Source organism: Phyllostomus discolor, chromosome 13, assembly GCF_004126475.2.
Source record: "Phyllostomus discolor isolate MPI-MPIP mPhyDis1 chromosome 13, mPhyDis1.pri.v3, whole genome shotgun sequence".
NCBI lineage: Eukaryota > Metazoa > Chordata > Mammalia > Chiroptera > Phyllostomidae > Phyllostomus > Phyllostomus discolor.
In genome coordinates, this window is record NC_040915.2 from 38,303,076 (window position 1) to 38,323,353 (window position 20,278).

Below are 20,278 nucleotides of genomic sequence, written 5' to 3' on the forward strand. Positions count from 1 at the left end.
GGGTCAGCTCCAGGGCCCAGACACATTCCCTCCCCCACCGGGAGCTGCTGCAGGTGGTTTCGACTCCACGCCCCAGGCCGTGGTCTTCTTTTCCAGCTAGAAATGCCCCAATAAGAAAAAAAAGAAAGAAAAAAAAAGCCTTTCGGCCGTGGAAGTTAAAATGTCTGCTCAACAAAAAGCACAGGAAATAACTGTTCAACGCACTGAGATACAGAAAACGCGTAAGAAAGAGAAGAGCGTTCAGAACTTTTGGCTCCATGAACCCAGGGTACGTCTGAATAAGTGGCGTGACATACGGTCTTATCATCTTTACAGTTTGGGTTCTGAATTTTCTAGAAGGGCTCTGTCACATATAAGTTACGATTAGCACCTATAGAGGACAGATCGACGCTCTCCCGCGGGCTTCACGCAGGAGTTGCAGGCGAGCATCAGAGCGGGGTGCTGAGACCCAACTTGGCTCTCCAGCCCCAACCCTGGCCTTCCGGGGCGGGGCCGTGACGTCAGCGCGCAAAGATGGCGCCCCGCGCGCTCGGGCGGGGCCGAGCTCTCCCGAGCACGCCCGAGCGACCCCGGGAGTCTCCGAGCGCTCCCGAACCGCCCCGAGCGCGCCCGAAGCCGAGAGGAGTCCCAGGAGCGCGCGGGCGGGAAAGCCCCGCCCCAAGCTTGGGAGCGCCGGCACTGGGCAGGGACGGCCGGATGTGAGTGGAGCGGCCATTTCCTGTTTCTCGGCCGATTTCCCCAGCTTTGGGTGGTGGCCGCTGCTGGGCTTCGGCTTCCCGTAGGCGGAAGGCGAGGCGGCGTGGACTGCGGCCCCGGCACCCTGCGCCCTGCCGCCCGCAGCCGCGCGCCCGCCTGCCTCTTGCGCCCCGAGCCCGCCGCTCCTCGCCCGTGTGCCCGGCCGCCGCCTCCGCCGCGGCCCAGCGAGCGGCCCAGATGCAGGCCATCAAGTGTGTGGTGGTGGGAGACGGGTGAGTACTCGGCCCGGGGCCGGGGCCGGGGGTCGCGGCTGCGGGTTTGGGGCCGGGGCGGGACGGGACGGGGCGCGAGGGCGCGCGTGGGGGGCCTGGGCTCCGGCCTCCCCGGGGCGCGCGGGCGGGGGACGCGGCCGCCACCCCTCCCCGGGACCCGGCGGCGCGCGCCTGCTCCTGGCCCTTTTCTCTCTCTTTTTGGTGGGGGAGGGAATCGCCTTGGGCGGCCGGAGGGAAAAGTGAACTCCACCCTCCGCTTTCTCCCCGCACCCGCTGACCGCCCGGCCGGACTCGCCCCGCGGCGCTCCGCCGCCTCCGCCCTCCGTAACTGTGGATCTCGTGGGCTTAGAGAGTTCCTTTTCTTAAAAAAAAAAAAAAAGGGCTCTTTTCTTGGCTTTTATAGGAACCTCCCGAGCCCCACTGAGAGCATCCGTGCGGCCCGGCGGCCAGTCGGTCCTAACTGCCCAGCGTTTGCCTGGCTTAGTTTGGGGACCTTAACCTGGTTGACCAGGGGTTCCTTTCACGGGTACTTGGCCACTTTTAGGATTTAAAAGAATGATCCTTTTTGCTCTTTCGGTGGAGACATTTTTAAGGTCCTAGCTGCGAGGAGCTGGATGCGATTAAGAAGGTTCTTTTTTTCTGAGCGTGGTGTGGTCATAAAAAAAAAAAAAAAAGTGAAATTGGCCTTGGCGTCTTGCGTTAGGAATGGGGTGTAGCAGAGCAGGCTTCCCGGGCCGAGAGGCCCTGGGACTCGGGGCATTTCTTCTCACTGCTGCCTGGTGGTTACAGGTCTCGGGGGAAGACAAGACTTGTCTTATGCAGGGGGCTGGGTTTTTTTTTTTTTTTTTCCGCCCATTGAAACAAGAATCTTAGTGTAATGCGAGCAAAATCGTGTGTCTCACTCAGCATTGCTCCAGTAGTTAAGCGGGGACAGGGAAGCCCCGAGAATGACTACCAGTTTCATCAAACTCAGGATGCAACTGGCACATTTTTTGACTCACGTCAAGTCGAAGGAAGCGTTTGGGCATCGCTGGTGCCTCTCGCTCCTCTTCCCTAAGTCGTCGTGAGCACGGATGGTGCTTTGATGCCTGTCCACGAGTTTATGAATTCTCAGCGTCCTTCCATCATTGTTAGACATTCAAAACTGTTACTGTACGTTTAAAAAAGTCAAATTGCTGATGTTTTCATATTCTAATCATTGTAACATTCCTATTTGCAAATGTTTAAAACTAAAACAGAAGCACAAGCAGGTATGTTTAGTTTATGGAATGCTCGCGGATGGGGACCTCTACCGTCTTGACTGGCTCCATCAGCCCGAGTACTTGTTGACTGTCGGCTGGGGGATCCGGATCCCTCCCGCACAGCCCGGCCCCACCGCTCCCGCGGAAACCCCGCCGTGTCGCTCCCCCCGGAGCGCTGCCTCCGGGGGAAGTCGTGAGGTTAAACCCGACGCCGGCCAGCGGGTCCCAGCTGCCGAGTCACTGCTGCGGGGCTGGTGCTCGCAGGCGCTGCCCGGCTCTGTGAGGGCAGCGCTGGGCAGGAAACCCGGTTGCTGGCCTTGCGGGTTTTAGTGTTTTAATACAGTATCTGACATGGGTGTTGACTAGGGCTGAGTGACATTCGGAGTGACATGTACCTCTACACGAGCATTTGAAGCTATTATTTAATGGACAGGGTGGAGCACACAGTATTTCAGCACAGAACTTTAGATACCTCATTTTCCATCCCCAAAAAACACATCTTGCTGCTTTCACCCAAATAAAACATCCCTGGTGATGAAGTTGGGATGCCCGCTGTAAACGTGGGTCTACATTTAGTGGGGCTAATGCTTAGTGTGGGGATTGCAGGCAGTTACGGGCAGATTGAGCAATGAAGGCAAACGGGTCCCACAAATGGCAAAGCTTCCTCATTTAAAAAATGTTCTTGGGAGTCCTGGCGGGGCTGCCTGGTTGGTCAGAGCACCCGCCCCGCAGGCCAGGGCTGCGGTCCATCCTGCTGGGGCGCACGCAGGAATCCACCAGTGAAGGCATCGATGAGAGGAACCAGTCTGTGTTTCTCTTTCTCCCTCTCCCTCCCGCCCTCCTTCCTTCCCTTTCTCTCTTTAAAAATCAGTAAGCTAAAAAAAATTTAAAATATTTTTAAAAGCTATGTCATAACCATGTTATAACTAGGATCAATTAACATATGCTCTTCTATTGGATTGTTTCCTATATTGTGATTTGATTGGCATTGACTCTAAAATAAGAGATAAAATTTGATACTAAAAAAAGGTTTTATTTATTTATTTTTAGAGAAGGGGAAGAGGGAGAGAAACATCAGCATGTGGGTGCCTATCACACGCCCCCTACTGGGGACCTGGCCTGCAGCTCAGGCATGTGCCCTGACTGGGAATCAAACCAGTGACCCCTTGGTTCGCAAGGCAGTACACAACCCAGTGAGCCACACCAGCCAAGACAAAATTTGATATTTTTTTATTCTCTGTCAGTCCTTCCTTAACGCAGGGTCTGTCGCTCTTATTTGAGGGACCTCTGCCCCGAGATGTCCTCTCAGCCTGACTCAGGTGAGACAGCATCTCACAGGAGGACTTACGAACAGGTGTTTTCGGTCTGTTGTTCTGCTCTGGTTTCCCGGGAGGCTGGGGGTAGGGCACTTGAAGCCCTCGTTTCACTCACTGTGCACGCTGGCGTGCAGATTGGGCCGGTGGGCTCTTCACCCCAGTGTCTAATTTAGATGCTGCTGCCCAGGGTTTTTTCTGTTGAGCGTGAAGAGTGCCTTGCACGGTTCCCTCCTCACAGGAGTGTATTCACACCAGTTACTCTCCGTTCCTGTTGAACAGTCGGTCAGCAGTGGCATGATACATGAATTTCTTTTAAGCTTCATGAACTGTCTGTATGTATTCTGTCTTGAGGCGCAGGGTGCCGTGTTTTTTATCTGTTTGTAAAGGTGTTTGAATTCCTCACTGGCTTCCAAATTCAGGTTTAGCAGTTGATTCTGATCTCGGTTGATAAAATGGCACAAAATGCTGTGGGGGGGGGGTGGTTTTGATAATGTGTTACTGTTTGTTATAGTCCTAGGTTATTCGTTCATTCTCCTCTTGGATGGTTAGGTTGTATATGATTTTGTGTGTGTGTGTGAACTATTTTTTTAAATTGAGTTTATTGGGGTGACACTGGTTAATACAATAATACAGATTTTGGGCCCTGGCCGGGTAGTTCAGTTGGTTTGATTCCCCCGTCATGTGCCTGCAAGAAGCAAGCGGTGCACGCATAAATCAGTGGAACAACAAGTGGATGTTTCTCTCTCTTTCGGAAAGTCAGTAAATTAAAAATACAGATTGCAGGTGTGCTGTTGTGCCATCACCTGTACGTTGTGCTGAGTGTTCCCCACCCCGGGGCGAGCCTCCTCCCGTCACCGTTCACCCCCCGCGCCCTCTCCCGCGTCTCCCCGCCGCACTTTCCCTCTGGTCGTCACTGCGCTGTTGTCTGTGGTTTTTTGCTTACCTCCTCCGCCCTTTCCCCCAGCTGCTCTCCCCACGGACAGCCGTTTCACAGGGCAGTCTCAGTAGAAGTTGGAGGTTTGGCTTAGTGGAGGGGGCTCGGGCCTCCGTCTGCAGGAACCTGCACCGTCCCTGCCGCGCGCTGTCTGCGCACCTGCCGTCCAGGGTCCTGGCGCTCCCTGTCCTCTCGCCCGCGCGTCGCCAGGTAGCCGTCTCCCGGCGGAGGCTTCCTAGAAGGGAGACGTTTCATCAGGAATCCTGCTGCCGAGTCCTGATGGGCAGTTGCCAGGTGTCACCAGAAGGAATGTTGTTCCTTCAACGTCTTAATATGAACAATTTCGAACATACCAAAGTTGAAGGAATTGCCCAATGAACACACGTATACCCACCACCTGGATTCTGTAATCAACATTTTGCTTTATCGCATATCTTATTGGAGGGAATATTTTTTATTTTAAAATTATTTTATTTATAGAGATGGGGGAAAGGAGGGAGAAAGACATTAATCTGCAAGAGAAACATTGGTTGCCACTTGCACACCCCCAACAGGAGACCTGGCCCCACAACCCAGGCATGTGCCCTGACTGGGACTTGAACTGGCGACCTTTCAGTCTGCAGGCTGGTGTGCAGTCCACTGAGCCACACCAGCCAGGGCACGGAGGCAGTGTTTTAAGAGGATTTAATAGCGAAGTCCATTTCGAAGGAGACTGAGGGTGATAGAAATTCTTGTTATGAGCGCTGTCTTTTTTTTTTTTTTTTAATCTTTGTTCAAGTACAGTTTTCTCCCTTTTACTCCCATTCCAGCCCACCTATGAGCGCTGTTTTTAGCTGACTCAAGTATCAGCTAACCCCGGGTTTGGACTTGGGGGTTTTAGAAGGGGGTTTAGAGTAAAGGCTGCTTCAGGTTCGAACCCTGTTATAGGTAGGTAGTATCTTCAGCTTTGAGTGTTCCAGAAACTACACAGAGTCCGATTTTTTTTAAGCCTCCAGTGGTGATAATGGATGGCTTTCCATGTGTTTGATGCAATGTCCACTGTTTGTAACAACGTCAGAATTCCCGGTTGGGTTTTGTATTCTTGTAGCATGAAAGGACTCCTGTTAGTTCATGTGTTTTCTGAACATAGTCCCTGCATTTACACATTCACCGGAGGCTTTCTGTTACCCCATCCCCATTTCCCAGTATAACTTGAGGACTTTCAGTTCAAGGTCTTTTTTGAATTTTTGAGCTTCCTGGGTCCCCTTTTTCCCCCCCGCATCAAGGAATTGCTGATGTTTCCAGGTTTATTGATAATTTTTTTTTTAAAGTTTTGGTTTATGGATTTCAGGAATTAACACTGAAATTTGCCCAAGATATTTTGAGTGAAAAGTTTCCTTGAAATTCTCCTAATAGAAAAAGGAACATGATAGGAACATGAGTTCCTGGCCTGGATCTTGGTTGTTTATTCTGGGTGGGGCCGATCCTTGCACGGGCAGGTCAAAGAAAAAGCGCTCGAGTTAAACTTCCTTTCAGCAGACTCACGTTTGTGCTCTGAGTCACGGCATCTTTCAGAGACTGAAACGGGGTGAGCCGAGCAGTTACTGTACACAGTTGGAAACCCTGAACAGACAGGAACTGCCAGAGGTCTGCAGCGGCCTCCGCCGAGGCTGTGACCAGGTGCGGCCCCAGCCGCCCCGTGGGGAAGCCGTGACTGTGCCCGAGCCAGCGTGGGCTGGGGCCTCGGGCGAGTGTGTGTGCAGAGCGTGTTTAAAAGGAGGCAAACCAAGGAAATATTCAGATCAACCACTGGACCTGTCCTTGTTTAAAAAGTTACGGTTTTATAGTTCAATAATTTCCACGTAGAAAGAGTTGTAGCAAACGCTTGGTAATAAAACTTCGGCCAAGATCAGGTTCTGTCTTTACCTTGAATTCCTCCCCAGTCCAACCTTCCCGAAGGCCCGCTTCGGCTGCGGGCGGAAGCCTCAAACGCAGCCGGCCGTATTTGCAGCGGGGGCGGCCCCGCACACCGGGAGGAGGCCGGCCGGGGTCTGAGAGGAGGTGCTGCTGCGCTTTAGCGGGAAAGTTGAAGGCTCCGCTGCTGCTTCGCCCGCACACAAAGTGGCAGTGACCACGGGTGTTTGTGCACAGCGTCCCTCGTCCCGAGAAGGGGTTCACTTGTCGTGGCCCTGGGCGCCTCTCCCGTCCCCAGCTGCTGCACCCACACTTGTGCTGCCCCTCGAGTCCGGGGCCCTCTCGGGGCCCGTCTCTTCCCCCGAAAACCCCTTCTCCGTCCCGCCGGCCGGGGCCGGCTGCTGGAACGGGGCAGCTGCTGCTGCTGCCGCTTCCCCATTTTCCTGCCCCCAGTGCCGGCCTCCGACGTCTCTCTCTGCAGCACCCGGGGGCTTCTCCCAAACATGCAAATCTGATGGTGTCTGGGCCACTACGGCCCTGTGTGACTTCCCACGTGGGGTCAAGTCCCTGGTCCTTAGCAACAAGAAGTGACAACCTCTCCCATTTTCCTCTGCCCCTTGCGGCTTCCTTCTCCGTTCTTCAGGGATTCTGGGCTCCTCCGGGTTCTGGGCCTCCCCGCTTGCTGTTGCTCTTGTCCGGACGACTCCTCCCTGTCATGTGTCGTCCCGTCCTCCCTTCCCGCTCAGCGTGCACTGCTGCTTCTTCTGACCGTCCCGAGACTGGCTTCGAGCTCTTTGCCGTGTGTTTCCGGAGCATCTTTGATAACACTTGTCACTCCTATGATCTTACATCGTGGCGACATTCTTCTTCTTTAAATTAAGCACCTGCGTAAATGCCATGAGGTCGAGTTCATTGCAGCACTTGGTACACTTCCTGGTGCAACAACAGGTTTGTTGGTACAGGTTGGAATGGAATTAATACTCACCGTGGCTTTGTGATGGAGTTGGGAACGTCTCGTCCATTTTACAGTTGAGAAAACTAGAGGCCCAAGGAAGTTGGAACTCACCCCAAATCCCAGCCAGTGAGTGAGAGTGGCTGTGGGTGGGTCTCATCCAGGGTGATGACTTCAGATCTCGGGCTCCTGCTCCTACAGGTTTATTTTGACGTTCTGAGCTTTTAACCGAGTGTATGGCCGGCCGGTGAGTCATCTCTGCAAACAGCCTTTAGGAGTTGGAAGCTGCCTCCCGATGATACAGTGTTTGACTCGGCGAGGTCTTTGGGGTGGGGAGTTCCAACTTTTGGTAAGCCCTTAATAATGTTGCCAGTGAAACAAGTATTGACAAGACTGGCTGGGCCTGTGATCTGCCCCTGTTCAGAGGTTTTTGCCATAAGCTAAGAGTGCAGGGGAATTAGAAAAGCACATAGCTTCCGTGAGGCCGGACAGCAGGTTTCACGGCTCAGAACTCCTGTGTGTCCTCGGAACTGGGGTTTGCCAGCCGAGGACCGCAGGGCCACGGGCTCGCGGGGGAAGAGCATCTGGGGAGCCCGTAGGGGGCCGGGGTGTGGGCTCTGGCAGCTCCTGAAGCCCCTCTGTGAGTGTTGGGAGTTTGGGGACTGTTACTTTTTTTGTTTTGTTTTTCGTTTGGCCAATGGTGCAGTAACCTTAATTTTTACATGATGTTCTCTTGAGAAAAAAAAATTTGAACTGGTTGGAAGACATCCAGCCCCACTGGGACCTGTGCTCAGTGGCGCACTGTCGGCCTCCTGCCTCTTAACTCTCTTCTCCTTGCAGCTGCTTGGGAGGTTCCCTCCCGCACCCCCGAGCTGCTCATGAACGCATCCGGGTTACACTGTGTCCGCTGCTCCTGGAGCTCGAGCTCGCAGTGATCTGTGAGGGCGGGGGCGGGGAGGTGGCGAGTGATGCAGACGAGTTGGAGACCAGTCTGTGTGGCCGCGATGACTAGGCCTCTGTGAAGAGAACAGTCCTCACTGACCGCCCGGGCGGGGGCGGCTGCAGGAGGCTGCCGGAGTTGGGGCTGCCAGTCAGAGGCAGCAAACTGTTCCTTAGCAACGAAGTGGAAAGCTGTGTTTGCATATTAGTATTCATCAAAATCATTTCAGGACAGAATCAAAGATTTCTGGAGGAAAGACTTCTACAGATGGTCACAGAAAAGACTTTCAATTTTAAATAGTTTTCCTCTTGAATTTGTGCTTATTTAATAACTCTCTCTCCGGACTGTGAACGCTAGTAACACATACCTAACCTGAATGTGAAGGCTCCTGATGCTGCCTTTCTGAAAAATCCTGTTTGTTTAAATTTCAGGATAAAAATATGTATGTGTGTAGTGCTGACTAAAAGGTTGCAGAAACGGTTTTCTTTAATGCTGAGTACTTGGTGTATGCCCCTAGGTTTTTCTATGAATTACTCTAACGGGATAGTGAAAAACTAGGAGGACATTCGTGATAACCAAGCACCTGACACCCCTTCCTCTCTCTCCAGAGCTGTAGGTAAAACCTGCCTGCTGATCAGCTACACGACCAATGCGTTCCCCGGAGAGTACATCCCCACCGTGTGAGTACCTCCCGCTGCACTGGGGTTCACCACCTGCGGCGGTTCGGGGGCGCCTCTGACCTGTGTTGTGCTGTCAAGCCTTTCTTAATCCTTACAGGGACGGGTACGATTCCTTTTTCTCTGAAACATTCACCAAAGTCTACATATTCGGGCTTTTAAGAAATACTTAATGTAAAGTTTCCCCGTAGCGATAAAACACACAGCTCTCCTGATTGATTTTGAGACATTTAGGAAACAGAAAGCAGCGTCCCTTACTGGAGTAGAGAGGCTGGGAGATGCATGAGTCTCCGAGGACTCTGGCTCCCCGGGCTGTGGGTGCGAAGGACTGAGGCCCTGGGAGGGAGCTGCTTCCTCCTGTCGTGAGTGGCCTTTCCTGGCCCGTGGGTCCCTGCCTGCACGCTGCTGTGGGGTCTGGGGCATTGCAGCTGACATCAGGGGGGGGCGGGGTGGGGGGCGGGAGTGTGCGGGAGGGCGGGATTGGCTGCTGACTGCCTGTTCCCTGTTGGCCGTAGCATTGGGTGGAGATGGCAAAGTGCCTTTTTGATGATGGGGTGGCTCCGGAGCCCCAGGCAGGGAGCCCAGCCTCTGAGCGCCACCCTGTGGCCGCCGTGAGCTGCGTCTCCATGGCTCCCATCCCCTGGAGAAACACCTCAAGGCCCGCCTGCCCACCCCTGCACTGACTTCCCGGGCACCCCCCCCCCCAGGGTGACCCCCTGAAGAGTCGTGCACATATGTTAATGCACAGGGAGTGGAGTCGTCCTGTCCTGCTCCGGCCGATGTGTGCACGGCCCGTTTGGGTTTGGGGTGGGGGTTGGCGGTACAGACCGTGCTGTGTTAATAAGCATCATCCCGTGTGTGTTTGCGCACGTGTGATAGGTCATTGGTGGTGGGGCTGTGCCGCATTTTAAATACTGACACCCGCTGCCCCTTTGCTGCCTGAAGGGTGACCGCCGGGACCCACTGCCCCCAGAGCGGCCCCCCCATGCGGCTGTGGTCTGCAGACCTGAGAGGCTGCCGCCTCGTTTGCATTCTGGTCGCCCTCGCGGTTCAGGTCTTTGAACGTTTCCTCCCCGTTCGTAGCCTCCTGTGAGCTGCCTGCCGGAACGCTTCGCTTCTCTTTGCAGCGAATTTTTTCTTATTGATGAAACTCTTGTACGTAAACTATTAGCTCCTGTCTCTCGTCTGTCCTTGAACTTCGCTGCGGTGTCCTCTGCCCCGGACCAGTGTGACAGTTTCACGCAGACGCGCCCTCTCCCCTCGCCCCGCCTTCAGCGCGTCTCACTGCGGGGGCCAGTCCGGCCTGAGAGGTGCAGCCTGGTCTCCAGGGATCTTTCTGGGACCTTTGCAGCTGAAGTTCTTATCTTTAATTCATTTAGAATGTATTTTTTGGTCTAGTACGAGACCAGCCCCTGATTTTTTCATCCGGATGGAAAAAACGTCACCATTCAGTGAGAAGTCAGCCCTTTGCTCACGAGGCAGAACCACCGCCCATCAGACCCCGCCCCTGTGAAGGCCAGTGTGCTCGCTGAACCCTGCGAGCAGCCTGGCCCTTGCCGGACCCTGACGCTGCTGCCCCGCGCAGGGAAGGCCCCGCGTTTCAGTCTCCCGCGCGCAGTGACGGAGTCTGAGTCCCGCGGTGTTCTGCGTGCGCCTGCCCCGGCTGGAGCGGCGGCGCCAGCTCCTCCTCTCAGTGGGCTGCTCACTGCATGGGCCTCGCGGTGGCCTCCTGTCAGCCTGCAGGCCTCCCTGGGCCGCCTCTTGCAGCTCACTGGCCGCCGTGCGGCAGCTACAGGGCACTTGCTCTAAATGTGCGTGTGATCTGGCGCGTGCGCTTTGAGAACGTTCCACGGCGGTTCCCCAGAACCCCTCTGCACGTCGGCTGCAGCGGGGCGGCCGCGACCTCGGCGTGACTCGCGCCCAGCCGTGTGCGTCCTGTGCACACGAGGCACACGTGCAGAGGGGCTCTGCATGTGGGGCTCGAGAGGGGGGCCGGGTCCGTGCGTTACTTTGTCCTGGGGAGAAAACCCTTGACGTTCTGTTCGTTACAGGCAGAGCTTTTTTATTGCCGACAGTCGTTTGTCCTGTTAAACCCAGCTCCTTCCCTCTGTTTCTCGGCATTTTTCTCAAGTTGTGTGTGTGTGTGTGCCTCCCTCACGTTCCACCCCGTTCTCCCTCTACTTCTTCGCTTTTGGGTTCCCCTGGTGCCTGCAGGGGGGCACGTGCTGGCCTGGGGGCCTCCAGGCCCACCCCCCGCCTTTGTAGCACCCCCTCCTCTGGGACCCCGGCAGGGGCGGTGACTCAGGTCCCGGACCTGAGCCTCACGCTCCGAGGCTGGAGACTAACCACTTTTCCTCCACGTTTTCCAGCTTCGACAACTACTCTGCCAATGTCATGGTGGATGGCAAACCGGTGAACCTGGGCTTGTGGGACACCGCTGGACAAGAGGACTACGACAGACTACGCCCCCTGTCCTACCCGCAGACGGTAAGCGCCGCGGCCGATCCGGGATGCGCTCTGTCGGACTCGCATTCCTGAGTGGCTCACCCTCGCGGGTCGCCTCACGTGTGCTTCTGTTCGCGTCTCTGGGCACAGAGGCCGCTGAGCAGATGCCTTGGGCTCAGAGCCTGCTCCCCTCCTGCTGGCTGCGTGCCCTTGGGCAGCTGTCTTCGTCCCTGGTCTCCACCTCCTGACTCGTAGGACTGGGTGGGTCGGCACACGCGGAGCAGGTCGCGCAGCCCCGGGCGCACCGCAGGCACCCCCGTGTAGGGTCCGTGGGGTCCTCCGAGTTCCGGTGTCGACGCTCGGACCGACCCGGAGACTCCTCGGTTCAGGACTGAGACCGGCGCCTGGAAGTGGCCCACCCCTCCTCTCAGCAAGCCAGGATGGCTTGGCGGTCAGGGTCAGGGTCTGGGTCAGGGAGACATCCAGAGAAGGCAGGCTTTGATCCTTTGATTGATTGATTGATTGATTGAGTCGTCACTTTCCCACCTTGGGGGGGGTGCAGGTGAGAACAACTGATTAGTTCCAGTCTGCCGAGTCTTTTCTGTTTTTGTTTTTGAACGAATGTGCTGCTTAGTGATGACAGTGTCCAACTTCTGAACACGGCCTTTCCCGTGCGGGTCGCGGTCGCTGGGTTTCCTGCGGGGGACTGCTGGGGCAGCCTCCTCGTGCGGCCCGCCTTGGGTCGCTCTGTAGCTGGGCCCTGGGAACAGGCCAGAACTACAAAACGGGAGGTTTGGGTTGCACGATTTCTGTTAATCTCAGCTAAAAGTTACCTGTAAGTGTTGAAAACCAGCCAAATGACCAAACGGTGTGAATTTAACGTGTTTGGGAATCTATTCTGTACCGGTGGCGCTCAATAACTCACTCCAGACTTGAAGTGGATTCGCAGAGGTACTGAGTGGGAGTCTCCTGTCCCACTGGATGCATCAGGGAGGGTGGGTGTCACTCAGCCACCTCCCGGGACGACGCAGAGGGCAGGTAGGGCGTGGCCTCTTCCTCTTGAGAGAGGTGCTCGTGGCGTGTGAAGGGCGCCTGGGCGAGATGCCCGTCTCGTGTGCTGAAGGTCACGGAGGACTGACTGAAGCGGCCCGCGGCGGCGAGGGCTGGGCCCTGCCCTTTGTTCCAGGGGAGGGAAGGACTGCTTGCTTGTCCCACACTGGGACAGCCAAAAGGGGCGGGGTGCGGTTCTTGCCCTCACGGGGCTCACAAGGGCCGTGTGATACAGCGTCCCAGGTGCCAGCTGGGTGGGGGGCGGGGGGGCATGCTTGGGGACGAAGAGAGAGAGCGCCCAAACAGCAGTGACAGGCGAGCCGGCCTGGACTCCCTGGGGCTGAGGGAGGGGTCACCCTGGCTGCTGGGGGCGGGTCTGAGCACGGAGGAGCCGGCCTCCTCCTCTGAGCTGCGCCGTCCTGCCGAGGGGAGCAGGCCCCGGGCCTCGCTGGCTGCACCCTGAGCTTGTGTTGCAGAGGGGGAAGAAACCCGGACCTTGTGTGGGGGGAGCGTGGTCTCTGGGTGCTGGCTCCCTTGGCCTGCGGGCCTCTCCCTGTGGCCCCCCTCCCCTGCCCCGACGGTGCCGGTGCCTGTGCCCGCCCGGGGAGGGCCGGGTGGGAGGCGTCTTTGCGGCCCGTGAGAAGAGACGTTGTGTTTCCTCCGGTCACGAGACGCTGGCGCCCGTCTCCGCTGGGCGGCTCCGTGTGGCTGCGTGGGGTCTGTTTAACCGTCAGCTTCTCTTTTGTTCTCCTGAAGATGGTGGGCAAGTCGTGGTTTCCAGTATAAATTGCTCTTCAGGTTTAATTTCTCTAAACTACACGATCCTTCGGGCTTTCCTGCCTTCCAATAAACGATCTTCACGTTCTCTTTAAAACCACGCTGTGAGTCCTGCACGCTGGTCCTCCGCTGGTGGGCTCGGGTGGAGGTGGGACCGCCGGAGCGCTCCCGCCCAGCCTCTCTCGTCGCGTCTGCGCACCCGTGCTCGCCTCCCTGCTCCAGCGTTTCGTGGTGTGAGCGGGAGCAGGCTGACTCGCCGGGGCCGTGTGGTCGGCTTCCTGTGCTGTGCCGGCCTGCGCTCGGGCCGGCGAGGACCCTGCTGCGTCAGGGGTTGCTCGCTGTCTGCGCGGGCTGCGAGGAAGCGGAGCGCTGCTCTGGCTTGGGTGCCGGCAGGGAGCTCGGAGGTTGGGTGTCTTCCCCAGAGGGCGTGGATGCAGCGAGTCTGGAGCTGTGATTGGCCCAGAGGCGGGTTACTCCCTCGGCTGGGAGAGGGGCCTTCGGTGTCCCATGGTTGGCACGGTGACCCTGTGTTGGTGCCTAGACACGGTGGTGAAGTGAGCGTCTCCATTCTTCCCTCCGGGCCTCAGTTCCAGCAGGGCCGCGCAGGGCCCTGTCCGCCGTCAGAGCCCTGGGGCGTCGCTCTACCCCCCGCAGACCTGCCGCGGCGGAGCTGCGGGTGCCGGGCGGGCTCCCGGGCGTCCGGGCTGCTCTGCTCTGCTCTGCCGGCGCGCCCCGGCCGTCCTTCTGTGCGCAGGACGTCCACACCAAACGCTGTTGCGAGCCTGACGGTGGAAACCGGCTGGGAAGCATTCGGAAGAGCACACAGCGGAAGAGAGGGGAGTGACAGTGCCTTGGAGCAGGGAGGCTTCAGCCCTCCGGAGGTCGGCCCTCTCCCCTCCTGCTCGGGGCGGGCTCGGCTTCCTGCGGGCTCTGCCGCTGGCCGGTGCAGAGGCCGCAGGAGGAGCCGCCGCACTGCTGACCAGTGGGGACAGGCTGTGCGGTGCAGGCGTCGTAAGTCACCAAAGGCCCGCCGGTGTCAGGAAGTACCAGTGACGTCCCTAGGAACGGTGGCCTGCAACCCAGGACAGTGCAGGGGGAACACACAGGCCCCAGAACACCCACAGGACCCGTGAGGAAGGGAGACGGTGGCCACGGCAAAGGTGGCTCTGCTGAGGGGCTCGGAGCGCTGCAAGGACAGGGTGAAGAGGGGACCCCGGGCCGGGGTGAGTGGCGTGAACGCTGCCTGGGCCTCGGCGGAAAGCAGGGGTCCGGACAGCTGGTGCTGGGGGTGAGGGCCGGGAGCACGAGCAGCAATTCCTTGCAGCTGGGGGAGGGGCAGGCAGGCCGTGCAGCGCCAGCGTGGGTTGGGAGGAGGACAGCGAGATTCATCGAAAAAGACGATCTTCAGGGTTGAAACGGGTATGACAGATGTGGTCCGAGGACACCTCACCCGGCGCCTCTGTGGCCAGTCCCCTGCAGCCCCCGTGTCACAGCGCAGCCGGGGCCTCACGGCGAGGCCTGGCGAGGACAGGTCTCCGCAGACGGCTCCCCGGCCGGGCCAGGTGTTCGCCGAGCCTGACCGGTGCCCTGGACCTGGGACCCAGAGCAGCCTGGGGAGGGCGGCGGTGCAGACTCCCCCCCCCCCCCCCCCCCCCCCCCCGCGCCCATCTCAGAAGGGCTGCAGCACTCTGTGCCGCTGGAGAGCGAGTCTGTCCTTGCGGGGCCGGGGGAGCAGTGGGAGGCACTGAGACGGGCACTGGGGGGCCGCCACCTAGGGCCGCAGGGCCGCACGGCAGGTCTCGGCGCGGCACCACCCCCTCCCCGAACGGGGGGCACGCCCGTTCCCCGGGCCTGGCCCCCAGGCAGGGCTCCCCTGTGTGCCGGGTCTCGGCTGAGGCCCGAGGCGGATCCTGGGAGGGGAGCTGCGCGAGGGGTGCCTGTCGCTCTCGGGCGCTGGTGGCAGGAGGGACGCGTACCTAGTGCTTCCTCCCTGAGCCTGAGTCTCCCGGCCAGGGGTCAGTTCCGCCGGGGAAGGGGCCCTCTGTGTCTGCTGCTGGGCGCGGGGCGCCCTGTCCCCTCTCTCCGCCACCCCAACCGACCGCCACACGGTGCCCCCCGGGCCCTGTTCCCGGGTTGGTTGGCAGAGTGTTTCTGTGGCCGTGGCATGACAGGCCTGCTAGAGCCTCCCCCGCTTGCAGAGCACGGCCCGGGGGAGCGGAGGCAGCAGCGTCCGACGAGGCACGGTGGCGGGCTGAGTTGCTTTCCTCCTCCTCCGCCCTTGCTGCACTCAGACGAAGTTCTCGTGCGTTACTAGGTCGGAGAGGCGCACGGTAAGGATGTGACCTCCAGGGGCAAAGACAAGCCGATTGCCGTATGTAAAACTTTCAGTCGACCTCAGTTTCGCGCTTTATCTGTCCTCTCGTTTCTCTTAGTTTTGCTAGGACTTCCTGTTCGGCCTCACGTTCCTTGAGTGTTTTGTGTCCAATTCACTCGGGATTGGGGTTGTGCTTGATGAATCGTGCTTTTACTGGGATGTGAGTTTGCCTGGTAGCTTGAGTGAAAGCCGTTTGGGGGCTGCTTTTCCCATCCAAGAGGAGGAGAGGGGCTTCTGTGAACGGGGCTTTAATGGAGCTGTGGGGGGCTCCGCCGGGACGCCCACCGCGGGCCCTGAGCTTGGCTGGGCAGGACTAACCGGGGCCGCCGGGGCCGCCTTCCCCGCTGGTGTCGGTGCCGGGGGCCTGTCGGTGTGGCTGTGTGGGCTGCTTGGACGTGCCGTGACGGGCGCAGGCGGTTAGTGGAGGACTCGTGCATGCGCTGGCGGTTAACGGTGGTGTGCGAGGCAGGCGTCGTGCGGGCGTCCCTTCCCCTCGGGCACGAGGTGCCGCCGGGTGAGGGAGGGCGAGTGTCGGCTCGGGGTCGGGCACGTCACAGGGAGCACCACCGCCTTTTTCCAGGGAGTATGTCTTACAGAGCAAGCGTTTCAGAAACTTGTGAGCATTTTCAAATTCAGGCAAATATTTAGACTTTACACTACACAGAATGGGTGGGGAAAATCCAGGTATTTCACTTCTAGGATGAAATTCTTCCAGGTGTTCACTGTGCTCCAGCTGCACCTGCCCCGGGGCCGGTTTCCCCGGTCCGGCCGGGTGTCCGGAGCTCTGATGCCCGGGAAGATGCCACTTGCACGTTAGCCCCCGCCCCCCCACCATGGGGAGCCTGTCCATTTAGCAAACACCGGGGGCCGGGGGCAGATGGCCATCCTTCAGCCGTGTGCCATGGCCTGGGAGCTCTGTAGGCTAGGGCGTTGCCCCAGTACGCCAGGGTTGGGGGTTCAAGCCCCAGTCAGGGCACATTCTGGTGAATGCACGGACGGGGGGGCACCTGTCCCATGTGTCTCTCCCCCGCCCTTCCTCTCTCTCTGGGACCAATGAATTTTTTTTTAAACAGTTTAATGGGAGTCCAGTGATCATCTAAAAATGTTTATACTTAACTATTAGATAGTTAATACCATTTTTAGATAATGCTTTGAGAAGCAGACCAGGTTTTACAGAAGTAAACATTCAGGGGGTGCCCTGACGCCTGATTTCTGCCCCCAGCGGGAGTCGGGAGGGATGGAAAGAGGCCGCCAGGGCCCCACCTGAGGCCTCCGGAGCCTCGAGGAGCTTGTGGGGCGCTTAGTCCTCCAACCCCCCTTGTCACAGTAACGGGGCGCTCCTCGGGCTGGCCGGGCCTGGTTTGGGGCCGAGGCCAGGGGCCGCAGCGCGTGTCCAGGGCGCGCGGTCCCGGCGCCGGCTGCTGGCCCGGGCGGGCGGTGGAGGAGCGCCCTCTCAGCCCCGCCCCCGTCTCCCCCGCAGGACGTGTTCCTGATCTGCTTCTCTCTCGTGAGTCCCGCCTCGTTCGAGAACGTCCGCGCGAAGGTGAGTGGGCGTCGTTGAGAAGAACACTTGGTTGTGTGGCGTCACGCTCAGGCAGGATCGCTGAGAAATAAAATACCGTCTACTAATTTTCATTCACTTAAATTGGCTCTGTGAAGGTAAAGAGTTAGTCCGTAAGTATACGACTTGAGTGGGTCGAATTCTCAGGCTTCAGGGTGACTCAGACGTGCCGTGTCCCTTGTCACACTGACGGAGCACAGCCAGCCTCTGCCCCACGTGTCTGTCCCACGCCGGCGGGCAGGGGGGACGCTTGCAGGACGCCCTTCCTCGGAGCGGTCTGTGGGGCGACGGCGGCAGAGCCAAGGCCTGGCTCCACACGGTCGAGTCGCATCCCTGAGTGTACCCGGGGTGGGCCGGAGGGGAGGGCCGGAGGGGGCGCAGCTGGGAGGGCGCGGGGCAGGTGGTTCCCGTGTCATTCTTCACCGTGCAGCGGAGCGCGGGTGTCACTGCTGTAACCCTGTTTTGCCAGCCCCTGTACAGAGTGTTTTCCGAGATGACCTAGGAACTTCCCTTGTTTTACCAAAAACGATGTGGGTTTTTGTTTTTTTTTTTGGTGGGGGGGGGGAGCTCGTCTTTTTCACCACCACCCGCCTTGCAGGTAGCGCCCACCCTGTTGCGCTGGTAACCGTGGGAGCCCCGGCTCGCTGGCGCGGCACAAAGCCCAGGGGGGGGTGCCGGGCCCCGGCAGTGCTCTGGTCCGCGAGGGCGTGGGCGGGGCGTGTAGGCGCATCCAGGGCAGCAGCAGGCGGCCTTCCCGGCACCGGAGCAGGCGCGGTCCTCCCGCACGAAGGCTCTGTGGGGTCACAGAGGCGAAGGGGTTGCCGACATGTTGGTGGCCGTGGATACAATGTAGGTAAGGCAGTTGGTTTGTAGAGGAGCGTGTCTCACCATGGTTGTTTCTTTGCATCCGTCCAGTGGTACCCTGAAGTGCGACACCACTGCCCCAACACTCCCATCATCCTGGTGGGGACCAAGCTCGACCTCAGGGATGACAAGGACACGATTGAGAAACTGAAGGAGAAGAAGCTGACGCCCATCACCTACCCGCAGGGCCTGGCCATGGCGAAGGAGATCGGTACGGACCCCCGCGGCTCCCGTGTTTTCCGTTTCTGGTGCAGACTGGGGTCCCGTCTGGGGAAGTGGCGAGGGCGCTCCTCCGGCCCAGGGTCTGGCTTACGGGGACCAGCCGGGCAGGGCCCGCAGCGTGCGGCGGTCGGGGGCGGCGGCAGGGTCGGGGGCCGCTCCGCCGTGCACCGGGGCTGTGAGTGCAGGCCATGTGTCTCGGCAGGTGCGGTCAAGTACCTGGAGTGCTCGGCGCTCACGCAGCGGGGCCTCAAGACCGTGTTCGACGAGGCCATCCGCGCCGTGCTCTGCCCGCCGCCCGTCAAGAAGAGGAAGAGGAAGTGCCTGCTGCTGTAGGCGCGGCCGGGCCCGCCCCCGCCGCCCGCCCGGGCGCCCGCGCGCGCTTTGCTCGACAACGACGGAGCCTTCGCACTCAATGCCAAGTTTTTGTTACGGATTAGTTTTTCCATAAAACCATTTTGAACCAATCAGTAATTTTTAGGTTTTATTTAAACAAATAAGTGTAAGAGTTAAAACTTTCATATTCTATTAAAACGTAGCCCTAAAATGATAAGCTTTCTTAAAGCCTTATTTTTCAAAGGTCCCTCTTCTTGCTCAGATTAAGAGTTGCCAAAATACCTTGTGAACTAAGTCGCATTGTTGTGCTAAGAACACTAAGCACTAAACCGTTTCAAGACCTTTGTCTTCGAGAAACTGTAGCTTCTGCAGGCAGGGAAGGCAGGCGCTTTCTGACGAGTCTCACACGGGGGAGTTCCGCTTCTCTCACGAAATGTTGCCATTTAACGCGTCGGTAATTTATCAGCTCATGTTCGTCCCTGACGTTGTACTGTACACCGTGATGGAGTGAGTGTGACAGCTCAACCCTCTGGATCGACCTTTTTGATTTCAGCGTGAGAGCCTGTACACTGTTAGCGTGCCGGCTCTGGCTGGGATTTTTAGCGAACGCTCACGCACGTGTTCCCTCGGGAGTGTTCGGCCCTGGCCGTGGGCGCGCGGGGCGGGGTGCGAGGGACGCTCGGTGCGGTCTGGGGGTGCAGACAGCAGTATTTTGACAAAATAGGAAGTGGAGATTAACTTACACTACATTGCACACGTAATAACTAAACTGAGTAACAGTGTCACGGGTAAAATTTTAAACAGGTTAATTTCTGTCAAATGTCGTAGATGAGGAAGAAAGTCGGTATTAATCAGTAAGTGTTTTCTTAGGCTTTTCCTTTTTCTTGAACCTGCCATCCCTCCCGAAATCGGGCATTTGATTTGCCTTTGGGTTGGCCATTCCTACGGTTGCTAACAGAAAGTGCTTTTCTTACGGACACCCCCCCCCCCCCCCCCAGCAGGCAGCGTGCCTCCTTGTACAAAATCTTCCTGGACTCCACCTTAGTTTTTTTTTTTTTTTTTTTTTGTAGATTAGTAAAAGTGCATTCCTGTTTTCTCGTTCCTTTATTCAAAGCTAATACCTGCTTTCCTTAATTAGTTTTCTAGTAACTAGATGTAAAAATCACGTGTTGCATCTTTACAGTTTTTAAAATATTTTAGATATTCTTACTATGGACCTTCGTAACATCACTGTCTTGCCAGACCCCCCCCCCACCGCACCTCGGTCCACGCCGGCCCGCCTCCCCCTGTGGACGCGCTTCCCTCGCTCTGCCTAACAACGCTCCCCCCTCGGGCGTGAGGGTCTGCAAGCCCCGCGCTCGTGCTGCCCAGGTTCCGTGCGGCTGCCCCACCCGCGGGAACATGAGGTGGGGCCCTCCGACCACTAGGACAACATTTTTTAAATTGACAGTTGCAGAATTGTGGAGTGTTTTTACATTGATCTTTTGCTAATGCAATTAGCAGTATGTTTTGCATGTACGACTTAATAAATCCTTGAATCATATGACTGTAATACTTGAATTTTTTTTTCTTTTTATTTTGAGAGTGTTTGTTAAAGCTAGGGGCAGGGAAACAAGGGCCAGGACAGAAGCAGCAGCGGGGAAGCCCCGGTGGGGCCACTCTGGCTCACGGGGGAGTCGGGCAGGGCAGGCCTTGGACACAGGTTCAGGGGTCAGCTCCGGACGCACTGCC

General features: G+C 57.9%; 1 protein-coding gene across 2 annotated transcripts; it reads left to right on the top strand.

The window, feature by feature from the left end:
* The first annotated feature begins 667 nt into the window (after positions 1 to 667).
* On the top strand, positions 668 to 20,095 carry RAC1 (Rac family small GTPase 1). 2 transcript variants are annotated; one of them, XM_028527829.2, is made up of 7 exons: positions 668 to 968; positions 8,853 to 8,924; positions 11,291 to 11,408; positions 15,508 to 15,564; positions 17,048 to 17,110; positions 18,044 to 18,203; positions 18,417 to 20,095. In XM_028527829.2, exons 1-7 carry the CDS (start codon positions 934 to 936, stop codon positions 18,545 to 18,547), a joined length of 636 nt encoding a protein of 211 aa, XP_028383630.1. In that variant the 5' UTR covers positions 668 to 933; the 3' UTR covers positions 18,548 to 20,095. The 2 variants fall into 2 exon arrangements, with proteins under 2 accessions (XP_028383630.1, XP_028383631.1); XM_028527830.2 differs by lacking the exon at positions 15,508 to 15,564 and having other exon boundaries at positions 670 to 968.
* Positions 20,096 to 20,278: the final 183 nt, after the last annotated feature.

Coding starts and splice junctions, on each gene's coding strand:
- RAC1 (XM_028527829.2), top strand. CDS start 934: ATGCAGGCCATCAAGTGTGTGGTGGTGGGAGACGG. Junction 969..8,852: donor TGTGTGGTGGTGGGAGACGG/GTGAGTACTCGG, acceptor CTCTCTCTCCAG/AGCTGTAGGTAAAACCTGCC. Junction 18,204..18,416: donor GGCCATGGCGAAGGAGATCG/GTACGGACCCCC, acceptor GTGTCTCGGCAG/GTGCGGTCAAGTACCTGGAG.